Here is a 16,269-nt window from a genome sequence, read left to right as displayed (position 1 = left end):
GCATTCTGATGATACAAACATGCCTCTCAGCTCCCCACCACAGGGATATTCTTGCTCATTCCTCTGTGAGGATCCTTGTTTACCCAGGACGGGGTGAGGGGGTGGGGAAGTGTGTGTGGGGGGTGTGCAGCCAGAATACAATTTAAAGAATGAGAGAAGCTGTGCTTGGTCCCTCTGCTACTGCTGCGGAGATCACATGGGCCTGGATGGTCAAGAATCAGATAAGAAGGAAGCCATTGCACACAGACAGCAGCCTGAGAATCCTTTCTTTCTTTCTAGCAGGAGATTTAGGAAATAAATCTCTGATGGTACAAAGAATGTTTGAGATAAATGCAACTGTCAGTTCATTTCCTAGGCATTTTTTTTTTTTTTTGGCAAGGGCACATGATGACTGCCAACAGCCAAGCCTGTGTTTTATTTTAATTCAGTAGAATACATTCAAACTCCTTTGGGGCTCTAACTTGTTGCCTACAGCCTGGGGCTGCATCTCTAGTAATAGTTTTGTTTGTGTGTGAATGTGTGAATGTATATGTGTGCTTGTTTGTGTTCTTGAGAAATGAAGCCATTTATTCAAAGCTTTTTTTTTTTTTTTTAATTCTTCAAGTAGTAGCACTACGCCCAAATCAAAGACGTTCACAAAGACATGAGCACATTCTAATGGAAGTTTGGTTTTCCGGGTATTCAAAATACAATCTCAAACATAACTGGGGGAAGCCATCATTAAACAATGACCTTTTCGGCTAATTAAGAATCCTGAAACTCATAAGGAATATCAGAGCAATTTTGTTGTTGATAAGGGTGCTGACAAAAGGAAAGACAGGTTTAAACTAAAGATGTGAGGTTGCAGTTTGGAAAGAGAATAGTGTTCAAAGTTGTGGCGATTAAAGACTTCCTGACCAGATGAAAATGCTCAAACACAAATGTGGAAAATCAAGTTCTTGATGCTAAGTAAAATGTTGACCTTACAACTTCTTAACCTCTGGGTAAATTAGCTTTTAAGTTTCCACAATAAAGCCATTTTTTGCTTCTGTTTAACATATGAATTCATGAAGTGTGGGTCATTTCTATAGGGAGGTCTCATTGACAGAAGCATTTGTTCTTACAATCTTCTGTTAGCAGTGGTCACTTACTCTGTACGCTAAGGGTTTGGTCATGACCTGTGCCTTACAACCCATTTCCTTTCTGTTCCCTACAGCTGACTCAGGTGTTGGCACCTTGGCAGTGTTTATGGCCAGCAGCGGAACCACAGACATTGCAAACCGGAACAGCCCAGCCACACCACCGAATACCCTCAATCTCCGTTCCTCCCACAATGAACTATTAAATGCAGAGATCAAACACTCAGATGCCAAGAACAGCACACCCCCCAAATGCAGGAAAAAATATGCACTGACTAATATTCAGGCGGCTATGGGCCTCTCGGATCCAGCTGTACAGCCCCTGCTGGGAAACGGCTCTGCCAACATCAAGCTGGTTAAAAATGGGGAGAACCAGCTCCGCAAGGCTGCAGAACAGGGGCAGCAGGACCCCAACAAGAACCTCAGTCCTGCAGCCGTCATCAACCTAACCTCCGAGAAGCTGGAGGTTAAAGATCCCCACCCACAGGAGTCCTCAGGCTGTGAGATTTTGCCCTCCCAGCCCAGGAGAACTAAGAGCTTCCTCAATTACTATGCAGACCTGGAAACCTCGGCTAGAGAGCTAGGGCAGAACCTGGGCCCCTGCCAAGGGGTTGGAGAGGAGAAAGCCCAGCCTGGCCCAGGCCAGGCCCCAGTAGTCATTGGGAATGGTGACTTGCTGCCACAGAAACCAAACAAACCCCAGTCCAGCCCAGAGGATGGCCAAGTAGCCACAGTATCGTCCAGCCCAGAGACCAAGAAAGACCACCCTAAAACAGGAGCCAAAACCGACTGTGCCCTCCATCGGATCCAGAACCTGGCACCAAGTGACGAGGAATCCAGCTGGACGACGCTGTCCCAAGACAGTGCCTCCCCCAGCTCCCCAGATGAAACAGGTAACCCTGGGAACAGGACAACCCCACCTGGTACTTTTCCATTGGAGTTCTTAACCAGCAGTGGAGTAAATCTCTCCTGGCTGAAAATAGTTGTCTCCAGCTAGAGGAACACATGAGTGAAGTCAGGCAGTGTGTGGAAACTGTCATTAGGCTTCTTAAGCACCCCGTGGTGGGTTGGCTTCATTTTGGGTCATCTGTAAGTTGTTCTGGTACACATTTTTGCAGAAGAAGTATCTGTTGGTTGCAAGTATGGCAAATTGTCCTCTCTGATGTAGACACTTGACTGCTAGCACTTGGGAGAATTGGTTTGGGGTGTTGTGACTAGAAGCATCAAGTTTTGTTAACCGCACTTATAAAAGAAAAAAAAAAAAATAGTTGCCAAGGGCAGGCTATAATTTAACTAAAGGAACCAACTATTTTGAAATTCTTAGAACTTTCTCATGTTCAAACCTATGAAAACTTAAAAAGTTCAGAACATTAAAAGTCAGGTCTTTAAAGACATTATCTTTGACCTTTACCGGGGAATATTTTATTAGCCTGTTCAAGCAATATTTGAAGTGAAAAGTGATACTCTCAAATATATTTAAAAGTTCAGGACGTTAAGTCGTCTTGGTGATTCTGCTATCGGTACTTCTTTCTGTCTGTGTCTGTAGCTGTCAGGACTGGGTGACAGAATTGAGAAGAATCCTGAAACACAGTCCTTCTTCCACCTCATGTTCTCAGAGTTCCCACTCAACCAATCAGAACATTGTAAGCTCTAGGATCCTTTATGCTGAATGAATTCAGTGTAAATAACATCCACACATGTGGCCCAGCATCTGCACTGGCAGCTCACAGAGTCAGGTAGACCAGATGGCCCACCAGGGAGCGAAATGACATTTTCCTACAGACTAGGCAGAGAAAGCACAAGAAGTACATTTTAAAAAGAGGAGAGAGTTAATTGACTTTCTCAAAAGACGGAGGAAAAAGGCGTGGTTTGAAGTGTCTGTAAACCCTGTTTCTTTCGTCAGCCTGCTGGGACTGGCTCTGGCAGGAGGGGGACTGAGCAAATGACTTCATATTTTCATTGTCTGGCCCTGTACGTAGTCGGTGCCATAATCATGTTTAGTAATGTCATTGTGGCCACAGCGCTCTGTGACTTTTTACCCATTTAGAGAATTCCTGTCCTGTACCTGATGGGCATTGTCACCTGCTAGTGGCTGAATCTGTTCAAACTGGTCCTTGAACATCCAGCCAGACTCAAGACCTTTCTGTGCTTGTCATAGCCTTTCTGCTGTTCTTGCAGGTATGGTGTCTGCTATAGTTCAATTTAAATGAACTAGAAAATGGCAAGTGAAAAGTTGAAGCCTGACCCCTACTCTAGCCCCTTTCCCTTAGTGATGATCACCTCGTGGGGAGAGTCTTCCCTCTGGAAAACATTTTAGGCATGTGGCTACATTTATAATCATTTTTTTTAATTTTGTCAAATTTGGGGGATATTGTTAGAGACCTTACCTCTTAGAAATATAAATAATGTATGTAATGACATAATCTAAATGATACAGATGACCTTGCATGGCTATTGGTTCCACAGCTGTGGATTCAACTAACTGTGGATTGAAAATATTTGGGGTAAAATGGCATCTTTACCACACATGCTTGGGCTCTTCCTGTCACTGTGTTCTAAAATAGTAGAATAATAATTTACGTATATGTGCATCACATTGTTGTACGAAGCCTCTAATCTTGGTGTCTGTGGAGGTCCTGGAACCAATTTCCCTGCAGACACCAAGAGATAACTATATATAAGCAATACTTGAGGTGGAATGGGCACTATGATGGGGATTTTAAAATCCCCACAGAAATAAATAAACTACTCATTATTAAAACTGGGTTATTGTTACTAGGGTTTGTTGTTCTGCTCTTAAAATTTTGTTTATAAAAATTCCATGTAAGAAGTTAAAAACAACATTTTTTCAGATTAGAGTGGTGATGCTTCGCTTTTTAAAGAATGTATTTTCTATACTAAGAGGTAGCTCAGTGGTACCTACTTATCTCGTACACAAGGCTCTGGGTTTGGTTCTCAGCATAGCAAAAAGTACAGGAGGGAGCGAGGGAGGTAGTTTAGGATTCAGCCCATTTTTCTATTCTAGTGACTTTTTCTCTGGTTTTGTTGTAGTTAGTTGTTGTTTTGTTTTGTTTTTTGTTTGCTTTTGTTTTGTTTTGTTGCACATGAGTATTCATTGCAATACTGTTATTTCCATCAGCCAAGTTAAAGAGTTTTAAATTGTTACTTTTTTTTTTTTTTTGGTGTGGATTTGTGTAGGGAAGCATTTGTATGCATAGGAGTACATACATCTGTGTGTTGTACACACAAGTGTCACGTGTCTTCTATTGCTCTGAACTGCTTAAGAAAAAAAATATATATTTGACTATTTATTTATGATTGTTTGTGTATGTACACTGGTGTATACATTCATGTTGCATGCCACAGTACCTGCATGGAGATAAGAGGACAGCTTGTAGGCATGGGTTCTCTCTTGCCGTTAGGCCTGGGTATTGAACTCAGATCCTGAAGCTTGGCAGTAAGGATCTTTACTTGCTGAGCCATTTGCTGGCTTTCCACTGCTGGCTGACTGGCTGAGTTAGTTAGTTAGTTAGTTAGAAACAGGGTCTCTTGCTGAGCCTTGCCTTCACATTGGCTAGACTGGCTGTCCCGTGGGCTCCAGGAAGTCACCTGTTTCTCACCCCAGTGTGCAGTCATACCCAGCTTTTTACTTGGTTCTAGGGATCTGAACTTAGGTCTTTGTGTCACAAAACAAATGCTTTCCCCACCAAGCGTCTCCCCAGTCCCAGCGTCAGTCTTATGTGCTGAACTACCATGGACAAGTTCAGCGAGATATTTTCAAGGTTTCCTCATCAATGGACTCTTAGCATAATTCTGCCCTTTTGTGTATTGATTGTAAGTGTCAGGACCTGTGATGAGGGCCATGTTTAATTCTTACCTCACCTATTTGTGATAACTGAAATATCTTTCATCTCTTTGCCAAGAGGACGTGGTGGGGCTTCTGTGCTCTGAAGCCTACATATTCGCCCCACACCCTCTTCCATTTCAGGTTCAGCTCAGTACTTGGCCTGTCATGTGGGTGGATTGGCAGTTTCTGACCTGGCGAGGTGTGTTTGGTTTTCCCTCTCGCAGTTGGTCTTCTAGACTGTTCAGTGAAGTGAGAAACAGGGAGGACCCTAACATTAGGTGTTCTGACTTCTTCACTGTATAATGAGTTACTTACAGTAGACATTTTACATCAGAGGGAGTCAGGAGAATATGGTAGATGTTATTCAGGATTATGTCAAACAAACAGACATACAAACAATGAAGTACTATAAGCCAAGGCTGGAGAACTGACTGAGCAATAAGAGCCCTGGCTGTTCTTCCAGAGGACCTTGGTTCCGTCCCCAGCACCTACATAGACATTCATAGCTGTCTGTAATACAGCTTGCAAGTGACCCCATGGCCTTTTCTGGCTGGCCTCTGTGGTCACTGCATGCATGTGTGTACAGAAGTAGATACAGACAAAACACCCAAACACAGTTTTTAAAAAGGAAAATAAATAACCATTTCTTCATTTACATTTCAAATGCTATCCCAAAAGTCCCCCATACCCTCCCCCCACTCCCATTTCTTGGCCCTCAGGCATTCCCCTGTACTGAGGCATATAAAGTTTGCAAGACCAAGGGGCCTCTCTTCCCAATGATGGCCAACTAGGCCATCTTCTGATACATGTGCAGCTAGAGACACGAGCTCCAGGGGGTACTGGTTAGTTCATATTGTTGTTCTACCTATAGGGTAGCTGATCCCTTTAGCTCCTTGGGTACTTTCTCTAGCTCCTCCATTGGGGGCCCTGTGTTCCATCCAATAGCTGACTGTGAGCATCCACTTCTGTGTTTGCTAGGCCCCGGCATAGTCTCACAAGAGACAGCTATATCTGGGTCCTTTCAGCAAAATCTTGCTAGTATATGCAATGGTGTCAGCGTTTGGAAGCTGATTATGGGATGGATCCCCGGGTGTGGCAGTCCTAGATGGTCCATCCTTTTGTCTTAGCTCCAAACTTTGTCTCTGTAACTCCTTCCATGGGTATTTTGTTCCCAATTCTAAGAAGGGGCAAAGTGTCCACACTTTGGTCTTTGTTCTAGAATAAATAACCTTTTTAAGAACTACAAATTGGGCTGGAGAGATGGCTCAGCAATTAAGAGTACTGATTGCTCTTCCAGAGGTCCCGAGTTCAATTCCCAACAATCAATCTAGTGCTATTAATAATTTGGGGAACCCTCTTAGAACTGCCTTAGAGCCAGTTTGTAGACTCCTTCTGAAGTGGACACTCTCTCCTTTCCGTGAGAGTTTCTAGAAGTGAACCTGAAACAGTGAAATGAAGCGAGACTTCAGCATTAGCATCTTTGATGAAGCGATACTGTTAGTGCTTAAAACGATCACAAGTTTAAATGACGAACTTCATGTTTCTCTAGTAAAGGCAAAATTACTATATGTTTTATGTGGTCTGTTTACTCAAGATAATAATGATAAATGTGAATACTTCCTGTTGAAAGAAAACAAAAAATGATAGTGAAGACTCTTAAGACATCGGCATGTAGTGCCCTAGTTGTGTGTAAAAAGTGTGCACTGACACATTGGTTTGGCTTGTGTTAAGTACACAGATATCACAGTGGTGTGTGTTTTATGACTAAGTTACAATATAGTTGTCTTTGGATCTTGACCTGTGCTTTGGGGAGCCTAGGAAAAATGGAAGAGCCTCGTATGTCCCTTAGGGCATCCTCTCTGAGTTAGAGTGCTGTTTATAAAGTAAAATGCATTGCCTAACCCTGGGACTGACCACTCTGTATTCTTCTTTCTTTCTGAATTGTCCCCTCTAGATTTGCAGTGACATTTTTGCTTGATCGATCATGTGTACAGTATGTTGCTGCCTTTTCTTCCTGCATCATTTGTCCTTTGAGAAAACAAGAAGCTGCTTGCAGAAAGAAAAGCATTTCTGTTATTACTGAGCTTTTCCGGGGCTTTGGGAAAGTTAGTGTGCCTTGACCCTGGTTCTAGAACAAAGGATTGCATTGTCTGGGTCTGTTAAAGTGAGGGCTTTGGATCTGGTTAGAATTCTGTCGTAGGTCTGTTTCCCTCCATGGCTCCAGGTAGATAGGATGAGTCAGATAAATGCACGCTGCTCAGACTCTGTGTAGTCTCTCTGTAGATTGCTTGGCGTTCTGTTAGGCGCCTCATTTAGACACTTCCAGGACACAGAGCTGTAACTTAAGATGTGTATGAGCCTCATAGATTTGGGAGACATAGAATATGAATATCTGTTAACCATCCCATGTGCCCTGGACCCCCACCCCACAACCAAACCTTGCACAAGCTAAGCACCTGTCTCTACGGCTAAATTATAGCTGCAGTCCCAGATGGAACATACATAATAGCTCTTTAAACCCACTGCTAAGGTGCATGAAGCCAGGATACACAGAACTAGCAGAGCTCAGAGGGTTTGGCTGTGGTTGCAGTACTCCATTAGCTGGTAGAGAGCATGAGCCCCAGGGTCAGCTTCCCTCCATCGTTTTCCAGATATACCCCGTGTAGGGCTGAAGCATGGGGTGATCACAGCTTTTGCATAGACCTGCTGTTAAGGAGAAAAAGGGAACATATAGAAAGAGGCATCCTTGGGCTAGGATGCAGCGGAGGCGGAGGCGAAGGCTTATCAAATGTAAAATCTATTATTGGTGCTCTTTATCAGCACAGTGGTGGGATATAAGAGTTAAATTTACCTTGTGAATATCTTTACAAGTTTGATTTATGTGTATGGGTGTCTGTGAAGGCATATGTGCATGCTGGACTGGGGTGGGGGTAGGGGGAGGGAAGGACGGCTGCCCATGGAGGCAGGAGCTGCCTGCCATGGGTGCTGGGAGCTGAACTAGTTTCCTCAGCAAGAGCAACACTCAGCATTAGCTCTCAACCACTGGGCTTTAGCCGCCAAAAGTTTACTTTTTAACTTGTGAGTTACCCGTAGAGTGAGCTGATCTTAGTCTTTGTAAACCTGAAAGGCATCAGTCCATCTTGGTCTGTGTGTTGTCAGTACCTGGAATACAGGTGAGCTTGGTAAGTAAGTCATGATAAATCAAATAAACATGGAGGTCATCTGCATATCCCCACGTAAACCTGTGTTGAATGGCCGGCCCATCTGATGTCATGTTTTTATTCAATATCTGATCCTGGTATTGTCTATATATTTTATAACTTAACAGATCACACTGCCTCCTGCTGAATGATATCGGAATGACTGAGGCTATCAGGAAAGTGTGTCCAGTCCTGTTCTTGTCAAACATAGGTGGCTGTGCTAGCATTTGAAGCCAGGTCTTTGGACACAATGCTCAGAACTTCCATTGTGCCATAGTCTTGGGATTTAGGCATGTAGAATGTATCCCTCTGACATTATCCTGCTTACTGGATATGTGCCAGTCATCAAAAGAATCTGGAAAATGGAAATGATGTCTTAGTGGATATATCCATACCTACAGTCAATTAAGATTCGACTCAAAGGCTGTGGCTCCTCTGCGAAACGTTTAGGAGATCCGGCCTCTGTATCCCAGCCCCCAACCTTTCCAAGTGTGTTACCATGCTCCTCCCATCATTTGCTGCCCAGCTCTTACATTGCCTCTTAGATTCAAACTCCATGAAAGCAAGAGACAGGCCTCCACAATGCATACATGAGGCTCTCCCAAGGCACTTGACCGTACATTGTAAGAGGCTCCACATAGAATACCTGTTTGCTAGTTGGATGGATGTGGCTGGCTCATGACAGTTGTACTTGCTCTCTGAGGTTTACCACATACACGCATCCACGGGACAAGTGAGCACAGCCTGTGTAACAGAATTGTTGAGAGCACTTGGGCAAGATTCTTACTCATATTGGAGGCTCCAGGGAGGATGAGTTTGGAATCGATACCTTGATCTACCACAGCCTTCCTATCAGAGCCCATAGGTCTATCAGTCAGAGGAGTCAGAGCCAAGGACAGGAGCCATTGCTTGTCACCTTTTGCCTGGACTTAAAGTTCATCCTACCCGGGGACAAAGAAGAACTCATTTGCATGCATAGTGTTTGGTTTTGTCACTGTGAATAGTCAGATGGAGGCCATAGCCAGGCATAAACCTAATCTGTCAACGGGGCCACTGGCACTGAAGCTGTGGAGAAATGCATGGCTCTCAGACTTTTAGACATCTCTTCTAAATGTTCATCTTATCTCAGACTGCCTTTTAATAATTCATTTGTAATTTTCCCTTAAAAAACAACAAGAACAAAAAACAAAACAAACAAAAATCCAGAAGATCAGAAAAGTGCAGTTTTCAACTCATTTGCCCTCCTTTAGTCACTGGAATCTTCCTTGTGGTGACTCACTAGCCTTCCTTCCGTTAGTCTCCTCACTTGAGAACCCAATGGTGCGACAGGAGACCCAACTGGGGAAGGGATGTGAGATGTTACTAAAATAGTTGAGACATACTGGATTCTGGGGTAGATTTTATATTTTCTGAATTAGATTTTATTACCTCCAGGGTAAAATGAATGAAAATATTCTTATCTTACCTCAGCCACCCACTTGAAATTCAGGAAGAAAATTTTGCCCGATTTAGTCTTTGAAATTTTTACACCAAAAACATATTTCAGGCAGGTGTGGTACAACATTGTTTTAATTAGTTCCAGCACACAGGGGTCTGAAGCAGGCAGATCTCTGTGAGTTTCAGATCAGCCATGTCTACATAGTGAGTTCAAGGCCAACTGCAACCACATAGTAAGACCCTCTAAAAATGTGTTTGTGTGCCTATGTGAGTGTTTCCTGCCTCTCGTCCTGTACTCCTGATGTACCTGGGACACTTTAGAAAGAAAGGCAGCTCCAAACTATGATGCTCCATAGATGGTGTTGTAGAAAATCCTGAGTCAGGAGCTGGAGTGGTGCCTCAGTGGTACAGAACAATTGCTGCCCTTGAAGAGTACCTGGGTCTAGCTCCCAGCACCCACGTGGCAACCTGCACCCATCTGTAATTCAATTCCATGAATATAGTGTCCAAACAGACATGCATATAAACAATCATACATATAAAATATTAAAAGAAATCTTTAGAAGACAAAATATTGACAAGTTCTGTTTGTTCCATTGAGAAATTTTACATAAAAACATGGGCCACTTGCTTTTCTTGTAAATTAAGAAAGCTCACAGCCCAGAGTGTAAATGGCAGACAAGAGTGCCTTTGGGGTAGGGCCCTCCCTCTGCATTGTCACAACATTTGTCAAGCTTGGTGTCCTCTGCTTCAGGTCACACACACACACACACACACACAGAGAGAGAGAGAGAGAGAGAGAGAGAGAGAGAGAGAGAGAATATTATACTAGAAAAAAGCAAGCTAACATTGATCTTTGCTCTTGCAGCTGCATGCACATCCAGTGACATCATGGCGACATCCTCTTTTAATCATAGGCATCTGAGCCCCAGTCCCAGGCCTTCTGGTTGCATCGTAAAGTGTGACACGAATTGTTAAGCAAAACACGACTGAAATTTCCAAAGACATCTTCTGAGGACTTCTCAGAGTTCTCCATCTGCGGATCTGGGTAGAGGAGGGTACACGCTAGCTTTTGCAAAGCTAGGATGTGGGTGGCTCAGACATTCCGTACCTTGAGGCTGACTCTGTTCATATACACTCAGATCGTGCGGGCTATTGTATGGGTAGTTACCAATTACCTCTCACTCCCAGTCTCTGTGTGCTTGCTCGCTTGTTCAGTGCTAAGAGTTGAACCCTGGGCTTTGTGCATGCTTAGCATGAGCCCTCCATGAGCTCCACCCCAGAACCCAAACCGTGTAATTTATGTATTGTGCATTCCTATTAGAACCTTTGAATGAAAAGCGATGAATTCAAAGCTTTATGTTCAGAAATGACTGGCAAACAGTCAAATTATTTGACTATTAGAAAATGTTACATGGTTTGCATCCGGAGGCACACGGTGAGAGAACAAGAACACCCTAACTGGTGGTGAGTACCTACCTAAAAGAGAGCCGAACTTGTCTGTGTGTGAGCGTTCGTTATTTTCTCTTTGTTTGGCTTTCGTCAGTTTCTCTTGAATATGACACCATGGGATCTTCTGAAGAGTTTCCGCTAGTGTTCTTGGGGGCATTGCTAGTTGATTTTTTTTCCTTCGGTGTTACTTGGCAAGTTCTTCATATACACTTCATATAGAACTGAGTTGGCTCACCCGGGGTATTTGATCCTTTTGCCTATCGGTTGCTCTTTGAGGAAATTGATTTAGCTCTGTCATTGACTACCAGGATAGTGTGCCTCTTACAAATGACTATAGAAACTATATGAGACCCCTGACCCATGATAGCTATTTAACCCCTAGTGGACATAAAGGCATTAATAGAACCTTTCTCGGGGCTGGTGAGATGGCTCAGTGGTTAAGAGCACCGACTGCTCTTCCCAAGGTTCTGAGTTCAAATCCCAGCAACCACATGGTGGCCCACAACCATCTGTAACAAGATCTGATGCCCTCTTCTGGAGTATCTGAAGACAGCTACAGTGTACTCACATAAAATAAAATAAATAAATCTTTAAAAAAAAATAAAAAAAATTAAAAAAAAAATAGAACCTTTCTCAGAATGTTCTAGAAGAAAGTGTGGCCATTTTTTTTTTTAAGTGGAACTGTCAGAAACTAAAATCCAAGATGATTCCCAGCTTGAAGTCATGGGGAACAGACCGGTTGGAGGTGTAATAGGAAGTTCAAGGGGCGGGGGATGGTCACGTCTTTCTAACAGAAGCTGATAGAAACACTTCTCAGTGACTTGGCTTGGCTCTTTTTAGGGGGAACCTTTAACTTTCCTTTCCAAGCCCCCGAGATGGAAAGGAACTTCACAGGGTGTCCTCACTTGCCCCTCTCCCCAGAACGAGCATCAACCCGAGGATTTCAGGATGGCTTTCATCCTTTAGTCATTCTCCTGCCCTCGGTTGCCTGTTTGTTTTTCTCTCTCGTGTACTGTTGAGCAAGGTGCCAAATCAGAGAATGGACTCCATGTATCATAACTCAAAGAGAAGCTCTTTCACCTCCGCGTCCTTGTCTCTTTAGTGGATAATGTTGAATTGGTGGTGAATGAATAAATAATAAACAAATAAACAAACAAACAAATATTTTCATGGTGCTTTTAGTAAGGATAGTGGGGTGGCTATAATATGTTCATGTGTTTTTAGACAGTGCCTATCTACAGGGTCAGAAGAGCCTATTGCTCTTCAAGGACGCAGGATGAAGGCACTGTCCTCCCTTCAGGGAGCTAACCTGCGCCTTCCTTAGAAGGCGCTCTTGTAAAGCATCTGTCACTTAGGTTCAGGGTCAGATCTGCCGCATTGCTGTTTCGTCACTTTCTCTTTGCTATCCAGCCCCCAGTGCCTGAGGACTCCTTAGCTGTAAAATGAAAGTGGTCGTCACGGTAATCCACCTTGTAAGACTGCCGACAGCCCCTCAGCACAATTCCGAGTCTACAGAAAGCATCCTCACTGTGCTGTGAGAAGCCTGGCAGCGCATGCCCAATCTTCTGGGACCCACATAGTGGAAGAAAGGAGCTAACTGCTACAAGCTGTCCTCTGACCTGACATGTGCACCTTGGAACATACACACATGCATGTGTGCACGCAGAGTTAATACACACAGTGAATGTAATGGAAAAGTTTTAAAATAGAAAGCATTGTCTGGAAATATTGGCTGTTACTGTATTTATGCTAAGAAATGGAAAAAAAATTCATCAGAGTCTAGACTAGGTTTGTTTTATTTTACTTTTTAAAAGTTTATTAGCCTGTGTTCATTACATGCATAATGCGACATTTTTACATGTGCCTGTGATTTGATCATATTCCACCCCAAACACCCCCTCTTATCCCTTTTGTATTTTGCTTGTTTTTGTTTTGACAGTGCTGAGGATTGAAACCACGGTATCCCTTGACAGACCCATGCTCCGCTACTATGTTACATGCACAGTCCTGCTGTTGTTGTTGTATTGTGGCTGAGGGTGTCCCTTGGCAGGCAGTTGGTCCTCTACTATGTTACATGCACAGTCCTGCTGTTGTTGTTGTATTGTGGCTGAGGGTGTCCCTTGGCAGGCAGTTGGTCCTCTACTATGTTACATGCACAGTCCTGCTGTTGTTGTTGTATTGTGGCTGAGGGTGTCCCTTGGCAGGCAGTTGGTCCTCTACTATGTTACATGCACAGTCCTGCTGTTGTTGTTGTATTGTGGCTGAGGGTGTCCCTTGGCAGGCACCTGTTGTTGTTGCTATTGCTGAGGGTGTTCCTTGACAGGCAGTTGATCCTCTACTATGTTACATCCATGGTCCTGCTATTGTTGTCGTATAGTGGCGGAGGGTGTCCCTTGGCAGGCACCTGTTGTTGTTGTTGCTACTGCCGCCGCCGAGGGTGTGCCTTGGCAGGCAGTTGATCCTCTACTATGTTACATCCATGACCCTGCTGTTGTTTTGCTTTTAATCCCTGGAAATGTGTTCATATCATTATGCTTGTATGGATGAATGATTCGCACCATGAGTAAGCTGTGATCTCATACTAAATACTGGCCACCTCATGGCAACTGGTTAGCTTCCTAGATGTTGCCATTAGTTAGGGAGATTCATAAGCCCTTTGCTTTTCAACCTTCTGTGCTGGAAAATCTCTTGTGGATCTCATAGAAACACAGGTACTGATTCAGTGAGTCTAGACCGGGGCCTGAGACAAGTACAAAAACAAACAACAGCATCATCAAAAGACTTTAACTTTTTAACGTGAAATCTTAATGACTTTATTTTGTTTTGTTGGTTGTGACTTTTTAGCCTTGAACTTGCTATATGTAGACCTAACTGTCCTTGAACTATAGTACAAAGATCTGCCAGCTTCTGCCTTCTGAATGTTGGGATTAAAGGTTTATGTCATCGTGTCTAGCCGGAAATTGTATTCTTAATGAATACTGATACTTTGTTAAACTTGAAGCGAGCTTTAATTAAATACTGGTCAGGTCCATTCTGGGGTTCGCAGAAAATGGCATCCAGTCACACGTTGAATAGGTTTATAAAAGCAAACCCATAAGACCACTGTATTTCCCATCAGGTCCAATGGGACAAGCATTCATCCTTGACATATTTCCCGCCTACATATCTCCTTGTCTTAGTCAGGGTTTCTATTCCTGCACAAACATCATGACCAAGAAGCAAGGGAGGAAAGGGTTTATTCAGCTTACAATTCCATACTGCTTTTTATCACCAAGGAAATCAGGACTGGAAGGAAGCTGGAGGAAGCAGGAGCTGATGTAGAGGCCATGGAGGGATGTTACTTACTGGCTTGCTTCTCCTGGCTTGCTCAGCCTGCTCTCTTATAGAACCCAAGACTACCAGCTCAGATATGGTCCTACCCACAAGGGGCCTTTCCCCCTTGATCACTAATTGAGAAAATGCCTTACAGTTGTATCTCATGGAGGCATTTCCTCAACTGAAGCTCCTTTCTCTGTGATAACTCCAGCTGTGTCAAGTTGACACAAAACTAGCCAGTACACTCCCGCCTACATATCTCCTGCCTACATGTGATCAAGCACATTCGATGCAGTTGGGTCAAAGTTGTTTAGGGGAGTGAAGAAGTCTGGCTTCTTATCTCACAAGCACTACAGACCCCAGCATTCCAGGAAGTTATCTGTCCTTAGGCAAGTAGGGCTTACTGGTTAACTTTGACCCTTACAATGTCTGGTGAGCAGTGAGACAGCACTGTAAGCTGTAGTAATAAGGATCTTGCTTGCGTTTTTTCTAGCACCTAGAATAAAGAGTACCTGGAATATGCCTGTATTCAAAATAGTTTGAAAACAAATACATTCACTTCAAAACCTCAGTAATGCTACCAGGGTAGATTTGGGTCAATCAGTAAGTAAACAGAGCAGAAAAGGATCACGAAGTTCCAGAGAAATAATTACTTATTGGATTCATGGTGAATCAAAAAAAATTGAATATAAATGAGGTTTAGGGAAGTAAAAGTTAAAATGGTCAATAGATAGGTTAGAAGTCAGATTGGAGACCGTTAATGCCTTTGGGTTTTTTGGGTTTTTTTTTTTTTTCAGTTTTAGTGAGAAGTTTATAGATTCAAGTGGAAGGGAGAGGGAGGAAGGGAGAGGAGAAAGGGAAGGAGAGAAAGAGGGAGCAAAAGAGGAAGAGAGAGCTAGTGTAAGCCTAAGAATGTATGCACCATGCCCTTTGAGCTAGGTATGATGATCAGCCACTTGGCCAGCATTCAGTTGTGTGGCAAACTGGGAAGGGGGCATTCAAAGAAAGAATAATGACGCCCAGAACGCTTTGTAAGGTGGACTCAGTTCTCACCAGCACCTGAAATAGAAGACCAGAAAAGAAGAAAAATGTAAAAAGTTTCATCTTGCTGAGTCAGAACTCAGAACGCCAGCAGAACCTCGTGGTGGCTTGTAGGGGCTGCCAGAATGATAGTGTTTGTCCCCGACACTTCAGTCTTGGAGATCCCGTTGTATCCTCGAGTTTTGTATATGCAGATTTTATCTATCAATATTTATTACTAGAAATTAAAACTGATATTTATACCATTGCTCATTTAAAAAGTAAGAAAGCCACTAATGTCACTATCGCAAGTTAATTTTTATGGATACTTGTTTTCTAAAATTCAGTGTATTGAGAAAAGAGACTTTTTAAGAATAAATTTCTTTAATGTTTGGCATGCTTCAAGGCAGCTCAGTTCTCTTATCTGCTACCCCAGTTCTAGCCTTTAGATAGCTGGCTATATACAGAGACGTGACATCTCTCACACCCTCCATCCCTGGGACTGATTCAAACCGAGGGCTTGCACTCGTTGTCCATGTGCTTACATCACTGAGCTGCCTTTCCTGGTCCTTACCCTCAGTATGGCTGGGTAATAAATAATCTCAGTAGAAGGAGATGAAGAAAGTCTTTCCTCTCGTTAGGTACATAGGTAGAAAAGAAGAATCTTGTGATCGATAGGCTCCCAACATTCTGCTTGCAGAGGGGAGTCTCCGGGTCCTAATTGTGAAGGAGGTGGTTGATAGATACATGGAAGCCAGACTGGCTGCTGCCTACGTGAACTCACCTTTATGGATGTTTGTGAGAAAAGGTGCCCACTTTGTTCGTGTCTTTGATTGTTGTGCTTTGACTTTATGATGAGAGGGATCAAAGCCAGTGTGTG

At 43.4% G+C, this 16,269-nt stretch overlaps 1 protein-coding gene across 14 annotated transcripts in view; it reads left to right on the top strand.

Annotated features, from left to right (window-relative positions):
* Apbb2 (amyloid beta precursor protein binding family B member 2) overlaps positions 1–16,269 on the top strand; it is a 326,762-nt gene that overhangs the window by 172,056 nt on the left and 138,437 nt on the right. For all 14 annotated transcript variants that reach the window (XM_021162015.2, XM_029477234.1, XM_029477232.1 and 11 more), the window contains one exon: positions 1,196–2,011. In XM_021162015.2, coding sequence (XP_021017674.1) covers positions 1,196–2,011 — 816 coding nt within the window. The remainder of the gene's footprint in view (positions 1–1,195; positions 2,012–16,269) is intronic.

Source organism: Mus caroli, chromosome 5 (genome assembly GCF_900094665.2).
Source record: "Mus caroli chromosome 5, CAROLI_EIJ_v1.1, whole genome shotgun sequence".
Taxonomy (NCBI): domain Eukaryota; kingdom Metazoa; phylum Chordata; class Mammalia; order Rodentia; family Muridae; genus Mus; species Mus caroli.
Note: the sequence above shows the minus strand (reverse complement) of the source record. Positions and strands in the feature narration are given on the sequence as shown.